Source organism: Mus caroli, chromosome 18, assembly GCF_900094665.2.
Source record: "Mus caroli chromosome 18, CAROLI_EIJ_v1.1, whole genome shotgun sequence".
NCBI classification, from domain to species: Eukaryota; Metazoa; Chordata; class Mammalia; order Rodentia; family Muridae; genus Mus; species Mus caroli.
The window spans coordinates 3,565,754-3,587,977 of record NC_034587.1 but is presented as its reverse complement, the minus strand read 5'-3'; the positions used below and the strand labels follow the sequence as shown (position 1 = coordinate 3,587,977).

Below are 22,224 nucleotides of genomic sequence, written 5' to 3'. Positions count from 1 at the left end.
TTATTTCACCTTAAAAATGCTTAAGGACCCTGATATAGCTGTCTCTTGTGAGGCTATGCCAGTGCCTGGCAAACACAGAAGTGGATGCTCACAGTGAGCTATTGGATGGAACACAGGGGCCCCAGTGTAGGAGCTAGAGAAAGTACCCAAGGAGCTAAAGGGATCTGCAACCCTATAAGTAGAACAACAATATGAATTAACCAGTACCCCCCAGAGCTCATGTCTCTAGCTGTATATGTAGCAGAAGATGGCCTAGTTGGCCATCATAGGGAAGAGAGACCCCTTGGTCTTGCAAACTTTATATGCCCCAGTACAGGGGAACACCAGGGCCAAGAAGTGGGAGTGGGTGGGTAGAGGAGTGGGGGGGGGTATGGGGGACTTTTGGGATAGCATTTGAAATGTAAATGAAGAAAATACCTAATTAAAAAAATACTTAGTCATTAAATTTTTGTGTGTGCCTATGTGTATGTCTGTAGTATATTTGTATGTGGTGTTTTTGTGTGTGCTCAAGTGTGCACCTGTACAGGGACACACCCTCCTCTAACCTTATTTCTTTGAGACAGAGTATCACACTGAATTTGGAGCAAAGCTGGCAGCCAGCAAGTCCTGGGGACCCTCTTTTCTGCCCTCTACAGTGCTGTGGTCGCAGTTGTGTGTGTGCAGCAATGTCCAGCTTCCTTTCCTGTGATGTCTGAGGCCAGAAGGCACATGCTTTCTCCAGGAGCGCTCTTCTCAGTGACCATCTCCATCCCCCACTTTCCCCTTTTCTCTGGAAGCCAGCTTGGCTGTTTCTCTACATGGCATATCCAAATCCTTGGTGTCAGTGTTCTTGCACTACATTATAATGTCAAATAAAGGTTCCTGGACCACACCACTGTGTTCCTGGGTAATCTGATACCACTGTGTGTCTGTGGCAGGTAGAGAAAATACAAATCCTACAAATGGGAACTGTCCTCCCTCAGGTGAAATTCGGTAAGATCACATATTGTTCAGAACATTATATACTCTGACCTACTAGTGTTTATTTCTGGAATTTTTCTAATTTTGGGAGAGTGAGGTTGACTGGACCTGTGGACTGTGAAACCATGGATGGACCACAGGAGAACAATAACAACTGTAACTCATTGGTCAATGCTTTCAACATGGGCCCCATAGAAACGCCTGTTAAGATCTTCCTGTCCTCTTTTATGTTTTATGAGTCTTCCCAACCAAGTTGTGTACTAATCTGTGTCTTCTAAGATGACTTTTATAGACCTCAGAAAATGCACTGTAAATCAGCTGAATGAGGTATCTAGTTACCTAAGGCTTGGCAAAGATGAGAACATGTTTTCCCCAGAAAAGACTCACTGTCCACCTTCTCTCTCCTACTCCTACTCTTGTCTTAGGTTGACACTGAGTAGATGTGCTGAAGAGATGCCCTGGGGCTCACATCTGTGGTATTTTTTAAATGCCTTGTGTGGGACTCCTACTGTGAGTGGTCTGGGAAGGAGCCTTTCTCCTGTGTTTGGTAGATACCTTCAGCTCCAGTGGACCCTGCTGAGCCCATGTGCAAACACTTTGCAGCACAGTGGCACACTCCTGCAGGATGACAACTAGGGGTGCATTTAACTGGACAGGCATTTACACTAATAGAGACAGACCATTATGAGCAGTGGTGAGTGCTTCTAGGTTTAGGGATCCTCATAGTTCTTGGTTTCTTCCAAGCTATTCAATCCTTGAATTCTTACTGATCTGTACAGACAACCCTTGCCTTCATCCTCCAACTGATGGACACATGACTTATATAACCATATTCTACTAGGAAAGGGCATATGCCTTAAAAGCTTTGGCATCTTGCAAAGAATGTCTGACTTTCCTGGCTAGTACACACAAGCACAAGGACATTTGCTTGTAAATCTATAATAAAAGTATGTTGTCTGTTTACTCCTGTGTGGGAGAGCCAGGCTCATTTCTGTAATGCTTGATTCAAGAAAGTGGCTGCTATTGGTTTCACATTGCACAATCACTACTTCTTCTAGATGTCTTAGGAGAATGCAGGGATTTGAGATCATGAAATTTGATTTTCAAACCACTCCAGTTTATCTAGACTATATTCCACCACCAGACCCCAAATGTCTGAGTGGGTAGATATGATTTGTCCTGAAAATATAACATTTCTGACTCTCTATGTGTCTCTGTCTCTGTCTCTCTCCATCAATTCTAATTTATTCTGCCCATCCACTGAAGCATATCTGACCTACCAAGAAAATTAGCAATTAAAAAATTGACACTTCCTCTCCCAGAAGGTATCAATTGCCAATAGCTCTACAGCTAGGTCTGGAATTTCATGCCAACCTCCCCTCTCCATTGTTGGGATTTTTTTCTGGCTTGAAATTTCGTAGGCCATGTGCGTGCTATCACAGCCGTGTGTTATTTTGTAATGTCTTGCACCAACACAGAAAAGCCCTCATGGATTAGATTGTTGGAGTTGTTTTATGAAGGAGATGTATTACTCAGAGGTTTTTAGAATAATAGAACTTATACAATGGGAATTTATTTATATATAGGAAGGGGATTTTAGAATGACTTACAGACTGTGGTCTACCTAATCCAACAATGGCTACCTGTGAGTGGAAGGTCCAAGAATCCAGTAGTTGCTCAGTCCACAAGGCTGAATATCTCAATTAGTCTTCAGTATATAATGGGATCCTGAAGAAATAGGCTCTAAAGCCAGTGAAGGGATAGACTTGCTAGGGGTGGGAGTAGAGCAAGCAGGCAAAAAGCAAAAATCTTCCTCCTTCTATGTCTTTATATAAGCTTCTAACAGAAGGTGTGATCCAGATTGGAGGTGAGTCTTCCCACCTCTAAAGATCTGAATTAAAGATGTATCTTCCCACTTCAAAGATATGGATTAAAGATGTGTCTTCCTACCTCAAAGATCCACATGAGAAATAAATTTTCCCACTTTAAACTAAGCAAAAAATTCTTAGAATTTGTATGTCTTCATTTTGGGTTTTAAATTTAATTCCAGATGTAGCCAAATTGACAACCAAGCATAACCATCACAGAAGCCCTGATGAATTAAGTTTGCATCTGATTTCTGGTAGACTACTGGGAGAGATGCTGTGAGCACAGGATGGCTCCACTTGCTCTGGTGGAGGAATGAACTCATCTATCTTTGGACCAACCTTCCATGAGGCACTCTCAAATCTCAGTCTCTGTCTCTAGAATCTTTAATGGGGACTTTGCTAGATTCATTCTCAACAATTTAGTCACAGACTGCAAAGAAAATAAGTGCATTTTTTTTTTATTGCCAAAAGCTGGAATGTTCAGTATCCAGGCACTGGCATCTAGTGAGGGTTGTCTTGCTGCGCCATCCCATGGCAGAATCCAGGAGGTGCCAGAGAATGTCAGGGAGCAAAATAAAGGGATAAACACATGTTTTCTGCAGAATCCCACATGAACAGTGACTAACACACTGACCCATCCATGAGGACAGAGCTCTTGAGACCTAATCACATCTCAGAAGTTCCCACTTCCCAGCAGGGCTGCTTTAGCAGTTAAGCTTCCACAGTAGGAACTTGAGGAATCATTCAAACCACAGTGCTAGTCCTTTGGTTCCAGATGATAATAGCTTGTTCATATTCAAAAGTGAACAGCAGCCTGTGTGGGAACCACTCAATCCACCTTCATAGCCAAGTTTAGGATCTCGGTCCCTCTGTTCCATGCCCATAGCTTTAGGCTTGACAGCTGCCAAGTTGACTTCAGGGTGCTGCATGAACTTCCCCCAGGGAAGATGTGAACAAAGGTCTACTCACCCAACATACCAACAAACCAAAGTAATAGTTTCATCATAGTCTAACTAAGTGAACAATGAGCTAATAGGGATCACAAGAGCAACCATTAGGAGGAGTCAGATGACCTCAAAAGCAACTGTATCTCCAAAAATGCTCACCCTACTGTGGATGATGACTTCCCTGTAGAGTTCCCCCTTCCCTTGGTCTTCTGCCCTCTATATTTCTGACACATCCCAAGGCCACAAGATCATACTCAGCTGGGGTGGAGTTACATATGGCTGGAAGGGAGATATGGGGAGGAATAGTTTGCATCTCCAATGAGGGTCAAATGACTTACCCAGTGCCCCCTTTATGAGAGAAGGTCAGCAGTGTAGATATTGAAAGCCTCTTGATCTCTTCTCTTAAGAGACCAGCTACCTCTCAGGGATGCCATAGAAATAACAGATTAAAAATGACCCTGTTTGGAGACGGGGAGATGGCTCATTGGTGCTTGCTGCACAAACACAAGAACCTGAGTTTGAATCTCCAATTCTCTCATTAAAAAGCCACATGTTAATGAGTATGTCCGTAATTACAGTGCTACAGGCACTGGAGACAGGAGGATCTGGGAGGTTTGCTGGTCACTTGTTTAGCTCCAGGGGTTCTCAAGAGATATAGATATAATAGATTATCCATATACACTTGTGGACATGTGTACCCACATGTGGAATATTGCATATACCTCACACACAAATAAAAATACAAACATAAAATTTTAAAAATAGTAAAAAGAAGAAAGAAAGAAAGAAAGAAAGAAAGAAAGAAAGAAAGAAAGAAAGAAAGAAAGAAAGAGAAAAGAGAAAAGAAAAGAAAAGAAAAGAGAAAAGAAAGAAAAAAAGAAACCTGTTTACTGAGCCTTTTCTTTGTGTCAGTAAAATAAGAAACCTGTTGATTAAGTATGCTGTAGGCTAATGATAGCTTGAATTCTTTGGTTCTGAAGTTTCTATTACTAATAACTCCCTGTTTAAGATGTCATGCCATAAGAAAATTATAATAATAGAGCAAAGTTATACAACTGGAGTGGATCGCTTACCTCCGAGGGAGTATTTTCCCTGTTTCCCTTCTGCCTATGTCTAAGCAAAGGCAAGTGGGAAAAGGTGTCCTTTTCCTCTCTGAAAACAACCTTACAGAACCATTAACAACTGCACAGAACTGCTATAGTAGAAACTCACATGAAAGTAAAATCAAGAGCACAATGTGCTGTGCTCAGCCATGAACTAGTTGATGTTTGTCAAAATTCTGGGAACGCAATAGTGATTTTTACAATATCAAAGAAAGCACTGCCTTGTGCTGCCATGCTTGAGTGAAGGCCCAGATACTCAATCTGTGTGGTTTAACTTAAAGTAGTGTGCTTCCCTGCACTAGCGTCACACTGGGCCAGACTCCACCTTCTGTGTCAGAACTCCTGAGATGTTTCTTCCAAGTCAGAACCATCAGTTCCAGACCTAGGACCCAGGGATCTGCCCTTTGGAGACAACCCCTGCCGATCCCCAGACACTGGAGTTGCATGCTCTTCTTTACAAAATTCCCCACAACATGGACTAGATTCCGAAAGAATGGCAGAAGAGACTTGGAGGCAGTCTGGACACCTTCATGGATGTGGGACAGCCCCACGCTTCTGAAAAGTAGCTACAGTGTAGCTCAAAATGGCAGGAATCATAACACCATGACCCTAACTCCACCACATCTGCTCTGGCATCCTGGACTTCATACCTTGTCTTCCAGGCAATCTTAAGAATGAGATGTTACTGTCACCCTATTTTACAGGTAAGAAACTCAGGCACCATGTGTGGGCAACCCACCTGATATCACCTGCTTAGTGAGTCTGATCATTTTTTTCCTGTGATCCCAGTTCAAATCTTCTGCATTACCTAAATTATTGCAAAGAATATGGTTTGTTACCTATAAAACATATAATCTGACCCAGCAAGATGGATCAGTTAAAAAAGGTATTTGCCTCCAAGCCTGATGACCTGACTTTAATCTCCCGCATACATATGGTGGAAGGCAGGAATTGTCTGCTACAAGTAGTCCTCTAGCCTCCACTTGTGTGCATGTAAACACACACACACATACACACAAATAAAAACAAAAAATAAATGTAATAACAAAAAATAAATGTAATAACATCTAAAACAATGTTTTTGCCTCTTCAGGATGAGCTTTTTAGGTTAAAGCAATTTACTTCCTACATTTTTTTCCTAGAAATTCCCTGGATTCCAAATGTAGATGGAAATAGAGAAGTGAGCTCTGTGTGCCACTGGAATTCAGTAGATGATGTAATTTTTATCCAAATTCACTTTTAATCAATTTAAAACATAAAGATTGCACATACTTACAGGGTACTATGTGATAATTGTACATTTAGAAAGCAGTATATATTTTAGTTAAAATTCATTTTATTTTGTAACTGGCAAACAAAAGCATAACAATTGTATCTTTTGGAAGTATGATACAGTCTTTGTGTTATAAATTAGTATGAAGGAACACAGTCAAATATTGCTGTCACCAAGCCTCTAGGTATGGCTGCTTTAGCCAGAACCAGTCCCAGAGGGAGACATCTGCCCTAGGTGTGCAGGTGTGGGTCATCCCATAGACAGGCAAGGGCAGCTCTCAAATGAAATGAAGATGGCTCATCTCTTCTTTTTGGGGGCTTTTGTTTCTTCCTAGCTTGGAATGTACACCTCTGGGCAAAATTTAGAATGGATACCCCTGGTAAGACAGACTCATGGTAGAAAGGATTTACCAGTGTTCTTTTGGTCAAAATGTGCCCTACAGGCCCTGTAGAGGCTGTCTGTCCTCTAGGCACAGCTACCACACAAGGACCAGGCAGGAACCTCACCTTTATACATGGCTTCTTTTCCCTTTCACCCTTCAATGCTTTGGAAGCAATCTGGGGAAGGATATCTACATAGCACATGTAAACAAATGGCCAGAGACAACCCCAGGAGTCAGTCCTCACCTTCTGCCTAAAGACAACTTTTCTGTGTTGTCCCTCAAGCTTCTGGGAACTCTCCTGTCTCCATACCTCCCGTCTAGCCTTCCGGGAGCTGGGATTACAGACGTGTGCTGCTGTGCCCATCTTTACGTGAGAATTCCGATTCAGATCTTCATATTTGTATGGCAAGTGCTTTTACTCTCAGAGCTAGCCATCCATGTTTCATTTCAAACATACCTTCATTCCTGTTTAAGTTTTACACAGTGTTTGGAATTTTGTGTGTGTGTCCAAATGCTAGAACACAGAGCACTTCTAGGATAACTTCATTTTTAAGGTTCAAGTTGATCAAGAGTGTTGCAATGCATTTGGAATGTGGGAAGGCTGCTGATAGAGTCCATCTTGTGTCTACAACATGGGTTTTTTTCTTTTGTAATAAATATAGCAGTTAAACTGTAAATATAGAGCAACTGTCAATTGCTATTTTCCTGAAAGAGCCAAGATGATTGTGCATGTCATCTTTTTATTGTGTCATTTCTGGTGTTAATGCAGTCAGACAGATTTAACCCCAAGGTTCTGTAGTCTGAAGTATCGTTTCTGGAGACGGAGATGCGTGGAATTTGAACACCCTGGCAACAGTGTGAGCCAACTCAGAAATACACTGCAGTTCATATATCAGAGGAAAAATACTTTTTGATGGTTTATCAGAGATACTAAGAGGTTGAAAATGCATGGAGGGAGCCAGAAGTTCCAGCCCATTACCAGATTATTACAAGTGAATATTTTTCCATTTAAAAGGCTTATATTTTGCTAAAGAAAGCCATATTAGAAGTTTGTAGCCTAATTTTATTCAGCTGTGTATTTGTTAACCAACATTACCCTTCTGGTTTTGCAGTGGGCAGGTATAAGCTTGCTCTTATAGGGAACAGTGCTCTTGAAGAACACAGGAGACCATTGCAAATATGAGGGAACAAAATTAACACGACAGTTTCAGAACTGGTTGCTCAATTTGTATGCAGAGTGGATGCTTTTGTAGACCTTGAGTGCTCCTGCAACATGGAGTCACACAGAAGCAATTCATGCAGAGCTAGGCAATCATTTTCTGAGACTTGGCTGGAAACCTGGCTTTCATGCATGAAGCATTTTGGGTAGCATCTCCAAAATTCCCTTTGAGAAAATGAAGTAACAAAACCCATCAAACACTCAAGGTCAGCAGCTCTTTAATGTGGCTCCAGGGCTCGTTGTTCTGGCGTGCTGTGGTATTCTGGCACACAAGAGCAACAACAGCGCCATCTTTGTCTTTGAAGATGATAGATTCCACACACTTAGTTCATTAATCTGAGTTGGTGGGCTTTGCCTGGAGTTAAATATTCTCTCCTTACACAGTGATTTTCATATTAATTTGTAAACAGTACTGCTTTTGTCAGTGTCTGCATACAACCCCACTTTAAGGATGTAAAAAAATAAAGTAAGATAGGAAGTCAGTATTTTTTTCACAAGAATCCTTGTGCTGTGTGTGTTCAGATCCTCTTTTGGTGTTTTACAAAATGTTGTCATGTAGTTTTTATAAACACCCCACAAATCTGTGATCCACTTTCTAAATGAGAAAGTAGAGATGCAGAAAGTCACACAGCTGGCAATCCCTCAGACAGCAAGAAGAGAGCAGGGCTATGCTATCAGGTGAGTCCAGACTCTGCCTCTGTGTTACCCTGTGTCACTGTGACCTCCTTTAGATCACCTTCATCGATAATACAAGAAGCCAGGGAAAGTGAGTATTCATCATCTCATCATCTCAGACCCTCTGCCTGGTCACCTCCCAGCTCCTTCCTCCCACAAGCTGCACTCTGGTCTTCAAAGCAAAGTTTCAGACTGGAAGCTTTTAGCTTAGAAAGGGTGGAGCAATCTTGGAAGAGGAGACGATGCAGAATAACTTCACATCAAGAACACTCCAAATGGTTAGTGGAAAAGACTGAGAGTGAACCAAAATTTTATCATTGGATGATACTGTTTATTTTAAGAAGCTACTTTGAAGTTACAAATTCCATTCCCTGCATGTTCAATCCACCAGTGCGATCCATGAGAGTGCAATGGCTATACATCATAGAAGAACAAAGACAGCCAGGAATGAACAGAACCAGAGTAGCTGTACATCTCACCAACACAGAAGCACAGAGGAGTGAACAAAGATTTACCATCAGAATCCCATGTGCTCTGCCCAATAGGAAAAAAAAAATCCATTAAGGCCAGTGTTTCCCAGTGAGTAAGGGGCCACACAGCACATTTACAGGGAAATCATGGCACTGGTGCTTCCACAAGGAGAAAGATGCTGTGCGTTCCTGTGAATGGCAACACTGTAGACCCTGGAAGTTTTGAAATGTCACTGTCTCTAGATAAAGAATTCTTCACCACTGGTCCCACAGTAATGGGTGTGGCTTCTATATTTTATATTCTGACATGACCCAAAGAGGATTGTGTATTGACAAGAAGGCAGCTGAGGTGGGAATCCTACAGATCCAGGACATCTGGGCATCATTAGCCTTGGCTGGAGCCAGCCCACATGAGAGGTAGCAGGAAGGAAAAGAATGTTGGGCCAGATGTGGAAGCCATGCTATGGGAAATACTGGCTCAATTTTTGGAAAGATTTTTCCTCCGACTCTTAAATGATTTTGGAAGCCACCTAATAGTGGCCCTGAGATGAATAATTTAGCTAGAATATTGCAAAGGAGGGGAAAGGCTGTAGATCTATCCATGGAGATGAGATTGGTTTCATTTTCTAATTCTCCGTAAGTAGGTTTCCAATGGGCTCCACCCCACTGCTGGCACACCAAGAGATACCTCATGACTCGGACAGAAGCAACAGACCAGCTAGTGACTCAGTATCACTCCTGAATTCAAGGCTTAGAGGGAAGCTCGCTCAGGAGGGACTCTCAGAAGCAGTTTAGTCCTCTAGGTGTGGGTGTTACATCGTTGGGGTTCTCCTTCTTTCACTTCCCTTTTGGTCAGAAGTCATTTTAAATGATTTACTTCAACTCTGCAGAAACTCTAGCTGTCCCTAGGAGATAACCACAAGTTCTTTTAAAAGTCATGAGACAGTGGCTGGCCTGCAGTGATGTAGCAGCAATTCCTTCCAAGCTAGAGTACAGTGATCACAGAGCTAGCATAGCTCTTAAAACATCGATCTAATTAAAGCCTGGGGGTGCTGTGGGGGCTTGCTTATGTTTCCTTTTCTGAGACTTGGAGAAATGCCTTGATCACAGATCAAACCACAGGGAGAGAAAGAAAGCCTTTGTTAGTGTCCTTGTGTCCCTGGTCTACAATTCTATAAAAAAGAAAAAGAGTTGAATGGCTTGTCTGTCTGTCTGTCTGTCTGTCTGTCTGTCTGTTTATGTGTGTGTCTCTGTGTGTTTATGTGTCTGTATGTGACACGTAGAATTTTGGTAAGAGTTCTCCAATACATGCAGTGATGAAGCTGGAGAGATGGCTCGGTGGTTAAGAGCACTGGTCAGTCTTCCTGAGGACCTAGGTTTGATTCCCAGCACCTGCATCATAGCACAACAGCTGCCTGTAAATCCAGTACCAGAGGATCTGAGGCTCTCTTCTGGCCTCTTCAGATACCAACACACACGTAGTACACAAATGTACATGCAAGAAAAATACAGATATACACAGAAAAAATACTTTTAAAAATGCATGTACTGACTATCCTGTTTAAAATGGATGAGTACGAATTGCCTAGAGAGCCATCTCTCTTGCTCTCATTTGTTTTTGGTTGCTGTGATAAACATCATTACCAAAAGTAACCTGGGGAAGAAAAGGTTTATTTCACCCTACAGATTATATAGTCCATCACCAAGAGAAGACAAAATAGGAAATGAAGGCAAGGCAGGAACCTGGAAGCAAGAACTGAAATAGAGACCATGAAAGAATGCTGGTTTCTGCCTTGGGTCCACGGCTTGCTCAACTCGCTTCCCATACACCCGGCATTACCTAAGTAAGGGTAGTGCCACTCACAGTAGGCTGGACACTCCCACATCAGTCATTAACTAAAAAAAAAATGAATTTGGGGCATACATATCCACAGGCCAACTGGTGCACTCAACTCTCCAGACAAGGTCCCACTTCCCAGATGACTCTAGTTTCTGTTGAGTTGACAAAACTAACCAGTGCACAAATGTTACTCTTAGGCCTGAGTGTCCTATCTTAGTATATTGCATACCATTTCCCAGGTTTTACACAGTGAACTTTTATTACTGTCGTTTTTTGATTTGTGAGTGTTGAATTCATGTATTTTTGTCTACAACAAATGGAATAAAAGTACCACCAGATTCAACCTATTAGCAGAAAGAGTAAAAAGTTTTAATATGTTTTTTTTATTTATACATTTATATATTTATTTATATGTACATAAATAAATACATATATTTATTTATTTATCTAGGAATAACCCAGAACAGAATCATCAGTAGACCTAGTCTAGAAAATATCAGATTACAACAGGGAAATGTCATGATTTGAGCTGCAGCTAGAGCATACCTTTCATGCTAGTGTTCACATGTGCTGATTGTATAGTGTGATAATGCAGAATCTTCATTCAGGGATCAATGAACACTATGGCGCAACTGTTCCCTATTGCATTACTTTCCTATTAGGGAAAAATAAGAAAAGCTCTTTCATTTTTTTTTAAATTGCATTTATTTATGTGTATGTTGGGTGGGGGTAGGGAGCATGAATGCTATGGTGTGACTGTGGAGATCAAAGGATAAGCCATTCTAGTTTGTGCTCTTCTGGATTCTAACTCAGACTGTCAGGCTTGGTGGCAATCACTTTACCCACTGAGCCATGTTGCTGGCCCAATAGCTTTTATTTTAAAGGAGAAAAAAGTAAAGCCATCATAGAAGCATCTATGTGGGCAGAGGGGCAGCCAGGTACCCTGAGGTGGGGAAATAAACATTGTAAGGGTCACATTGGGATGAGACACATGGATGGTGGCCACTGCCTTCTTTAAGGGCCTACTGCTTTGGAGCAATCAGTGTTTTATTTCTTCACAGAAGGTTTCTGTCCTCCATGTTTGCTGGGTCTTCTTTTCTTCAGTCTTTCTATTCCTGTAAGAATAGAAAGCTGTGCCTGGTGCCCTGTGTCTCAACTGCTCTCACCAGCCATGGCTGCCAAACTGACCACCTTGGTGGAAGCCTGGTAAGCAGACATGGGGATTTATGGCTTACTTTGGAGAATGGACATAAGCTCCAAGGCTTTAATTTCCCTGTGAGGACATGAGGCTAGGTGTGATAGGTGAGGTGGCCTATCACCTTAGAGCAAGCACAAGCTCTGGCTTTCTCTCCCCACCCAAGTGGTCCAATGGCCTGCTTTGTTTTCCTCTGGACAGAACAACTTCAGTGTTTCTCTCTCATTCTACTGAGCCCCATGCTGAGACAAGTTGCTGCACAACTGACATTTCCATAGGATTGTTTCTCTGCTTAACTTTCTAAGGAAACACTCATCCAAATTGAGAATAGCCCTTCTTTAAGTTTCAACATGCTTTGAGTTTTACAGCATCCAAGATTTTCCTAACTGCCCACATCTTTTTCTTTCCTTTTCTTTTTTTGGTCTTGAAACAGGCTCTTTTGGCTGGCTCAGTAGCAGCTCCTGCCAACCAGTTGCTTTTATGGTAATTGACAGCATAGCTGATTTTTGGAACCTTAGAATCAAAAAAGGCATTTTAGCCCAGACAACGGGGAGGCTAAGCCAAGCTACTTGCAGAATGAGATACTGCCGAGCAAACGTCAGACCCGGCTCTGTATATGCTAATAAACTCCACCAGGGAGCCATACAGCACCACTGTAGCACAGGTCTGCTTTCTCTTCACTCTCAGCTGTACGTATTCTGCATCTGCCCTTCCTTCTCCTGTCTGTACTCCTACCAGAAGGGAGCCCCTGAGACCAGTTGTAATGGGGTGGACAGAAGTTACCTAAGCATCATGACCACCAGTGACTCCTTGAACACTGACTACAAGGCAACTACTATAACCAGAAAAGAGGAAGCAAGTGCTTGCTTTGACAAAAAACCAATAGGGAAAAATTGTAGCCTTTAGTAGCAGCATTTAGTGTGAGCCATGAATCGCAAACTTGCTGGGCATTCCTCAGGTTGTATTGGTCTCTAAAATGTCTGGGACATCTCCCCAGACTCCATCTCAACACCGTAAATAGAAGTCCACAAACTAGCAGATCTTTAGAGCACTTGCTGTCCAGAAAATACACAAATATTTCCAAGAAAGGGGAGGTTGTTTATGAACTTCCTTTTGTGGTTCACATGGAAACGAGATTCACCACACCTCAGGCATGGTCCAGATTGCAATATCCTAGTCACACTGGAAAACCACCAATAATAATAGCCACTCCAACCACCATAGATGCAGAAAAGCTTCCAGATATGACAGTCAGCTTCTGCACCTGTTCTGAAATCCTCAAGAGTGCACCTTGGGACAGTTTTAGCCTTGATAGGAACACAAGCTGTTTCCCAGCTATTGCAGTTTATGCAGCTCTGTCTCAGTCTTCAGAACCAGTCCTACTTTACAACACCAAATGTATCCACAATCCTTAAAATAAAGTGTAAAGTTCAACCTTGGGACGTGTACCTCCGACCCGGTTCTAGGATTTGTCTAAGTAGGGGCTAGCAAGGAGGCTTGTTGGATAATAGCACTGTCATGCAAGTTCAGAACCCAAGTTCAAATCCTCAGGGCTCATGTAAAAGCCAGGCACATAGTGGGAGCATCTGTAATACTAGTGCTCCCACGGGGTTGTAGGAGGCAGAGACAGAAGAAATCTTGGAACTGGGAGAAACCCTGGAATCAGGTGTACAGGACAGTGAAGACTCTGGTTTGCTTCAATCATGGCAAAACCAGTATCAGAGGTCAGAGGTCACACTCTGACTTCCCTCTATGCATCATGAGCACACATTCACACCCACAAATGTGAGTGTGTATACAGACATATATATATATATATATATATATATATATATATATATATATATATATATATATATATATATATATATATATATATATATATATAGAGAGAGAGAGAGAGAGAGAGAGAGAGAGAGAGAGAGAGAGACCATTGCCGGGGCCATCAGCATCGAGCCACTCCGGGGTGCAGAACAGAGGCTTCCTGCTCATCTTGAAGATTCTGCATCTTCAGGATTTTGCATCACATTACATTCCTGACAGCTGCAAGCTTCCTGTTTGTCTGCAGCCAGCATTCAGCTGACTGGTCATGTAGGAAACCATAGTCCCTTACCTTCAGCAGCTGCAAATGGTTCAGCTATGAACCTGAGCACCAGAATGTAGTCTTTTCTAAGTTGAGTTTTCTTATTTCCCTAATGTTTCTACTTCATGGATCTTAGTCTGCTTTTGACAGATCTTTTTATTGACTGAATATCCCTAACCTATTGTTTCACTTTTGGCAACAGCTGTGGGAAAAGTTGAGCAAAATCCAAAATATTGACTTTCTGTTTCTGTGTCTTTGTCTCTGTCTCTGCCTCTGTCTCCTCTCTCCCTTTTCCTCCTCCCTCTCTCCTCTCTGTAAAGTTTCCAGTGTTGCTGACTGAAAGGCTTGACTTGTTCTCTGATTCTGGTAGCATCTTGTACCTGTCACTACTGAGTGAAAATAGATAATAGGGGAGACTCCATGGACACCAAAGAGACATGGGACCCTGTACAGAGTTACCATCGCTGAAAACCTTGGAATGGTGATGCTGAGATGACTCAGTGGCTAAAGGCACATGCTATCTTCACTGACAAGTTGACTTAGATTATGGGATTCGAGTGGTAGAAAGAAAGGAATTTCTGTTCTCTGACTGCTATACATATGCCCCATTAGTAAATAAATGTGATTTTTAAAAATGTTATAATGCAACACTGAAGAGACTCAACTCTTAGAAGAATCGTCTATAAATCAGTATTATTGGAGTTCTGTGGGCCAAAAATTATTGCTGTTTTACTCCCGTTACATGTATTGTGGATAGTTCTGGGGCTATTTGCTATTTGATGCTAATTCCATTCTCCTAGGAGGGGTTGAGAACAAAGAATGCTTCAACACTCAGGTGATTTCCTATAAACTTTCTTCCTACTGTAATTTATAAAATAAATGCAAGAGCTTGTGATTGGGCAGATAGAGGGAAAGTGGAGCTGAAAGTGAGGAGAGAGGAGGAGTGGGAGAGAGAGAGAGAGAGAGAGAGAGAGAGAGAGAGAGAGAGAGAGGCGGGGGGAGAGAGGATGGTGGAGGAGGAGGTTGAAGGAAATTGGAGCAGAAGCAAGTGGCCTGGAGAAACCACAAGTTATAAGGGGTCTCATAGATGGGGAAGAAGGTAGTGTAGTGGTAGATCTGCCCAATCTAGACGTCCAACGTGAGGCACCACCTGTTGCAGGAAATATTAAAAAAGATGAATGGATCATTGCCCACTAGAGCATGGTCCACCAGGCTACCTGGACAGAGGCACAAGTGCAGGAATGTACTTGGTTCATCTTTTTAAATATTTTTGCAACATACATGAGTGACTTTCAACCCCAAATTATCCAACACAGCAGGATGCGGCTCTGACTGTCCAGTCAGAAGATTCCAGGCTGATGGCGCTCCAGACCCAAGCATTTCTCCCTAGCTGTATTATATGCTACTTGAATGCTCAGTGGAAGAAAACTGAGGGCTAACATGAGCCCAGAATGGCAGGTCATCTCATGTATTCTTCATATAGGCCTTGAAGTGCCTTCACTCAGTACTTTTGATTTTCTGCTTTTTTTTTTTCAAGTTTGCTGCTCCCTCCAGTTGTAAGTAGCTCAGAGCACACTATCCCCATAGAGAGCTTCCCTGTTAGGAGGCTTCTGGATTCCCTGTCTGCAGAGGACCTTGAATCTGGCCACCATTCACAGCCATGCAGTTATTTCTTGTGGCTCTCTTCTTCATCCTGTGAACTATTGCTCAGGTTAGAATACATTGTAACCTGTTCCTTCCTCTGAGCTTTCCTGGGCTCTGACTCCTAGAGCTCTTCATTGGGAATTAAACTGCACTGCCTGGCAGACCTTGGGCACATCAGAGATAATGGAGAAGGCCCTAGAGAAATACTGAATAGGAAGAGGACAAGGCAAAGGGAAAGACTGAGACCAAGAAAGGACAGTTTTGCAGAGGTCATAGGAAGAGGAGGACTTTGAATACATTGTGTGCATTTTCTGCTTCCTTTCTGCCCTACGATGCTTCCTTAAGTTTATCGTCTCCTGTTACTGCAGATGATAGTTAGTGGGGCTGTGGTGACCACAGTGCATCCACTACCTAGATTCAGAGTTTTCTGAGCTTATAGGGAGACCCTGACTATTCCCACTCCTGACCTACACATTTTTATCCCCAATAAATCAACTTTTGTGTTTCCCAGGCCATATTCCTTAAACCAATGGAATGAATCAAACCCAGAACCCATTTCAGTCTTTCATTATATTTTCATGGTATTGGACTTGACTGATGATCAGGGAGCAGATGTGCCCATCTCTGGCATACGTCAGCTGTCTCCTTGTTTTTCATGACAGCAGGACGAGGAGTTTTGGAGACTGAAGACTGGTTTCTTCTGATGGACCAGGAGCTCCATATAATATCAGCATTAGGTCTGTTACTCATGTATTGACTATCCAGATTATCAGTCTCACCCCCCCACACACACACCCAGGCTGGAGTCTCAGGAAATTGCAGAATATGAAGGTTGGGGGAGCCCCAGGAGCTTCTAGGAAAGTCTTTGTTCTGGAGTTGAGGAACAATACATCTACCTTGTGTGGTGTTGTGGCGTGCTGATGGTTGCTGACAGGTGAGGAATGAACAAGAACATTGACCTAGTATCGTCACTATGCCTCCCTGTACAGCCCTTCCAAGGCTTGGCTTCTTAGTAACCTTAATAACTTATGGGATGTTATAAGAAAAATAATTTCAGCCATGTTTCTGGATAAAATTTTATTCTTGGCAACAATGAAGAAATTCCTAAGATTAAACAGGACTGGGGGGGTGGCTCGGTACTCAAGAGCAGTGTCTGCTCTTTCAGAGGACCTGCATTTGGTTCCAGGCACCCACATCAGCTGACTTACAGCTGAGAGAGAGAGAGAGAGAGAGAGAGAGAGAGAGAGAGAGAGAGAGAGAGGATAAATCTTACAAGACAAAGTCCAAGAAAGAGACAAGTGACTGAATTTGTGCTTCTCTTTATAGACACCCCGGACATCGGATCTACTAAGGGTGACAGGTGAGCAAAATGATTTTCATTTGCCACTGGTGCTTTGCTGGGATACTGTCTCCAGGGCACACAACAGTGGGTCTGATCTCTGATCCTTCCTCTTCTTTCTTGCACACATGCAGTGCTGCTAACAGAAGGGGACCAAGCAAAGATGACACATACTGGAAGGAGATCAATGCAGCCATGGCCTTAACAAACCTTGCCCAGGGAAAAGATGAAGTGCAGGGGACGACCACCAGTTGCATCATCCAGAAGTCTTCCCACATAGCAGAAGTAAAGACAGTCAAGCTGCCACTGGTGCAGCGCTTCTAGAGTGGCCAGGAAGTGCTGAGCTGTCAGTGGGTTGTTTGTTTGTGTTTGTTTTTACCTAAATCCTCATCCTAAGAGCCAAAGCAGAGGTGAAGAGGACTCCCGTAAACCTCCTGAGTTCAACTATCGTAAATATATCAGTTGCTTCTATAAAAAGACATATAAGTTATAAAAACTCATTTTAATCAAAAATATTAACTTATTTTTATGTTACTGAAACTATGCATAAAGTATCTGCATTACCATTACAGTAAGTGCCTTGCTCCCTGAGGTAAGCCCCAACGTGGGCACAGTGAAGAGCTGTGCCTCAAACCATCAATGCTAACACTTGCTAGACTGCATCATTCCCACTGGTCCAGGACAGAAGCCAATCGCTGAAAGCCCATGAAACAATTTCATTCATTCACATGTTCAAACTTGGAAATCTGTTCAGCCCAGATGAGGTGATCTTTTCTTTCTTTTTTCTTTTTTCTTTTTCTTTTTCTTTTTCTTTTTCTTTTTCTTTTTCTCTTTCTTTTTCTTAACTTCCGGTGTGATGGTGAGAATTTTATGTGTGGGTTTTGTTTGCATATCAGTTAGTGCATCCAAAATGAAAGGTGCAGCAGGACCACATGATGCATACACTTAAGAAGAGATGCTTCCAAACGAGTTTAACATTGCAATGCAGTCAAGGATGGTTTTCCTAAGCACTGGTGGAAAGTATCCCAATGCCCTTTACAACTAATTGGGATTTTTTTTCCCCTGAAGCTTTAAAAAGAGTCTTATAATATAAATCTTTGAATTTTTTTCCTGTGTAAAACTAAACCTAAAGTTTAGGTTTAAAACTAAACCTAAAGTTTAGTTTTAAATCATAATCTTGTTTGCATTAGAGCTCAGGGTTCCTGTGTGATGGAAGCCGCTTTCATGTGGAGTGACTAAAAGCTTTTTATTTGGTTCATTTCAAATTCCAATTCAGATGGACAACTTGTATTGCAATGAGAACAAGACAACGAAGAAAAAAAATCTGTGTGTATATGTATATGTATATACATATACATGCAGAAAAATTGATTTTTTAAAAATTTAAAATGTATGGGTAGCAAAAGATGTTCATGTAGCATAGACTGTTTAGTCTCTGATTTTTGCCAGGTAGGACATTCAAATAGAAATTACGTAAAGTCTTGCATTAAAAGAAAGAAAGTCTTGTTTCTAAATGTCACTACCACAGAGTTAAAGTGATCGCTATCAAGAAAAAAAAGTGTCTTTTCCATCAAACAGTAACATCCTCCCCTGCTTGGGAAGACTGCAAACCAGAGGAATGTGGAGATGCCCAGGAGAAAAGGAAATCTGGAGATGGCCTATAGAACAGAGCAAACGTTCAACAGCAAAGTAAAAAGGACTAGGCTATAGGGGAAATTTTTTTCTGGTTTTTGTAATGTATTTTCTAATTGTTTTAGGCTGGAAAGCATTTTTGCAAGTGTGAATGACATCTGGTTTCACAGCACATGCTGACGTTTTTTTCTTTATTTTACAAAATGCTTTTAATGCCAAAGTTAATCTGGTTGCTGAGCAGACATGACGGCCTTGATGGCCATCGTAGGACACTTTCTCCTGTATCATAGCATAGTGGGGTGGGGGTTATCTAGTGTAATGAAGATAATTTGATATGAAAATATTTTGTATGTATATTTTTACTTTGTTTTCTTAAGTGCTGTTGGCAGTTGCAGTAAGCCCTAGGTGAGATGTGTAAGTGCCGACTGTATGACTGGATGAAGTATTGCGTTCTTCTGGTGCAACCAGCATGCCAAGTGGGAATCACTACAAGACAAGCCTGCCCAGATGTGCATGAGGCAGTGAGAAACAAGAACAAATACTTCACTCTTTTTCATACTATTATAAGTTATTCTGGTATTAAATATTTTAATAAAAGTGTTCTTGTTTTAACATATTGTGATTAGATAAGTGAACTTTGGGTTGTATCTTATTTGAAATTGTCATTTTTTTTCTATCCTTTGGGGGGAGGAATCAGCTAATTTGTTCTGTATTATGAACACAAACCAGTGACAGGATACTCTCCACATAATTTCTTTGAAATACCAAAGCTTGGAGTCTGGCCTATACACACATGAAAAATAGGTAATTAGCATATCCTGAGCAATGTCTCCAATTAGAATCATTTTATTATTTTTCTGTGTTACTGTTGTTTTATCTGGAAATCAGAGCCCCCTGACCCTTAAAAGCACCTTGAGCAATGCCAAGCCAGCAGCTAAGAGCTCGGCTGACATGTAATTTATATTGAAGAGAAAGAGACTCGCTCTTATTTTACAGTTGTATTTTAATAAAATTAAAGTCTGTCAAGAGTTCTTGACAGATGTAAAATAAAAGTTCATTTCTAGACTTCAGTGATCATATGGGATTTGTTTGCCTTTGAAAGCTGGCCAGGGCAAGGGAGCAGGAGACAGGAGCAGCCTCGCATGTGGCTCATGGATTGGGAGTGCTATAGTTGGACCAAGTTTGAATTCTATCACTTTAGGCCACTAACCTACCTGCTAAGACCCAAGGATGGGAACACAACACAGACTGTTCAAATACTGGGTTGTACTAAATTCTCTTTTTCCATAGATAATACAACAACCATTCCTCTTCCATATTTACATATTCATGGATTTTAATTACCTTAAAAAGAAACTTTTATTAGCATACCAAACCATGGGTATTGTCATGACATTTCCATGCTTCCATATCTTTAAGCTTTGTTCATATAGATCCCCTACCCATTACTGTTGTGTTCTGTACAGGAGAGGAGCTTAGCTTGGGAGTCAGGCAGAACCGCACTGCAGTGCTGACTCTGCGCCCTCTCCACACACAACTGCGAGATTTAGACTCAGTCTTTAGGTGTTCTGCACACAGAGTATGAGGAATGAGCAAGACCTTGCAGACTCTGAGGGATTGAAACAGTAGATGATACACAAAATGCAGGAGCCAGCAAGATGGAACAGTGGAAAAGAACATTTGCTGTGAAGCCTGACACCAAATTTTGCTCTCTAGAACCCATGTGGTAGAAAGAATCAGCTCCAGTCAGCTGTCCTCCGATCTCCACACTCATAGAGTGAAATAAGTGTAAAAAAAGTAAAATACCTACTACAGTGGCTGAAAAATAGATGATCAATAAATGAAAAATGCTATCACATACTGTAATTTGTCCCATGTGATATGTATATAGGAGCTAAAAGTGTAGGTGGAATAGGGATAGGAGACAAAAACACCTTTACAGAAATCTTGACTTTTGACTTGAAGGACTGCAGTGGAGAAGTTAGCTCCAGAGTTAAAGCATGGAAGGTGATATGTTCATTACCATCATTGGAAACTTCTACAGCAAAGCATGAAGTAGGGCAGAGAGAGGAAAGCAGCACACCCACCAAAGATAGTGTGCTTGGTGGTGTCCCTTACCAGATGACAAGAACTGCTTTTGCTCCTGTCTCCTCTTCACACTGCTCAAGATGCCTACACTCATGCTGTTGCCTGTGTTCTTTGAATGCTCTAAATAGCAGTGTTAAGCATACCGTGCCAGCGGCCACTGTCCTCTTCTAAGACTCATCCAGCTCAAATGGCATAGGAAGCAAAGACTAATAAACAGAGAGTAAGAATGAGCCAAGCAGCCTCCCATGGAGGTGAAGGACCTGTGCCCTAGAAGGCATCATGGGACTGGTGGAGTGGAGGAACTAGCAACTGGGGAAGAAGTATCACCAGCCAAGTCCACCTTGGAGTTTCATCAGTGTAATTGGGCCTCTGCTCATCACTAAAACAGCAGGTAAAACACTTTGCAAGCTGCACCCAAGTGTTCATAGGGCTGTGGTTATAAGTGTGTGCCCCTGGACCACCAGACACATAGCCATCCTTTCTTGGCTGTGATTACAAGTGTGTGCCCCTAGACCCATGGACATCATAGCCGTCTGGCTATGTAGGTTGTGGTTTTCGTGGAGAGTATAGGATTGCTTGTTTTAGTAGACATGTGTTATGGTCACAGTTAGGTTCTCCTGTGCACAAGGTGGTTCTTGGATCAGGAATTCTTTGTGACAGAACCAGAAAATGGCAGGTGCTTGTTATCCCACGGGGATACTAGCACCGAGACCTGTCTTGCTTGGGAAAAACAAACAGCAAAATCCTATATTTTCTGAGGTGAAAAGACTGTCAGGATTGGAGGAAAAAATATCCAATGGTTCCCACAGGAACTCTATAGGACTACATCCCATATAAAATACTCTATAAGAATTCATCCTATGTAAAGAAGTTTAGAACTTTGAAAACAAATGCCAATTCATAGTCAGTTTCTGAAAATTTCTCTTGTAATGCATCTGATTAGTTATCAGTTTGGGCTTTAATTTTAATTAATATACAATAGTTGTATAGATTGTTGGTAGAGTGTGATATCTCTATATTGATGTGTTGCAGAATAATAGAGTCAGGGCAATCAGTACATCCCTCCAAAAATTTGTTTCTTTGTGGCAAGCATTCCAAATCCTCTCATCTAGATATTTTAAAACATTTAGGTATTTTGAAGTTTATAATAAATATGTTATTACCAACTAGAATGGAGCTCTACCACACATTCTCGTCTATCTTATCTTTGAACCATACTTCTGTTAGCTCTCTGCTCCCTCCATACCCCAATGCTACAATAACAATAATAAAACAAACATGTGAACACGTCTTCAACACACCAATTTCAATTCATTCAAACGTATATCTAGGGGTCATGCTTACATCATATTGAATTCTGAGTATTTGTTTTAATCTATTTTGGTTGAAGGGATACCATCCAGATTTTCATAACTATCCCAACTTACCTCCAGCAGAATGGATGGATTCACTTACTTTCACATGCTTGCCAGTACCAGCTCCCTTATGGTTTCTACAACAGGAGTG

General features: G+C 41.7%; 1 protein-coding gene across 3 annotated transcripts in view; it reads left to right on the top strand.

Annotated features, from left to right (window-relative positions):
* The window catches only part of Mkx (mohawk homeobox), a 69,157-nt gene extending 49,956 nt beyond the window's left edge, over positions 1 to 19,201 (top strand). For all 3 annotated transcript variants that reach the window (XM_021150152.2, XM_029471770.1, XM_029471769.1), the window contains exons 6-7: positions 16,986 to 17,019; positions 17,133 to 19,201. In XM_021150152.2, coding sequence (XP_021005811.1) covers positions 16,986 to 17,019; positions 17,133 to 17,322 — 224 coding nt within the window. In that variant the 3' untranslated portion in view covers positions 17,323 to 19,201. The remainder of the gene's footprint in view (positions 1 to 16,985; positions 17,020 to 17,132) is intronic.
* Positions 19,202 to 22,224: the final 3,023 nt, after the last annotated feature.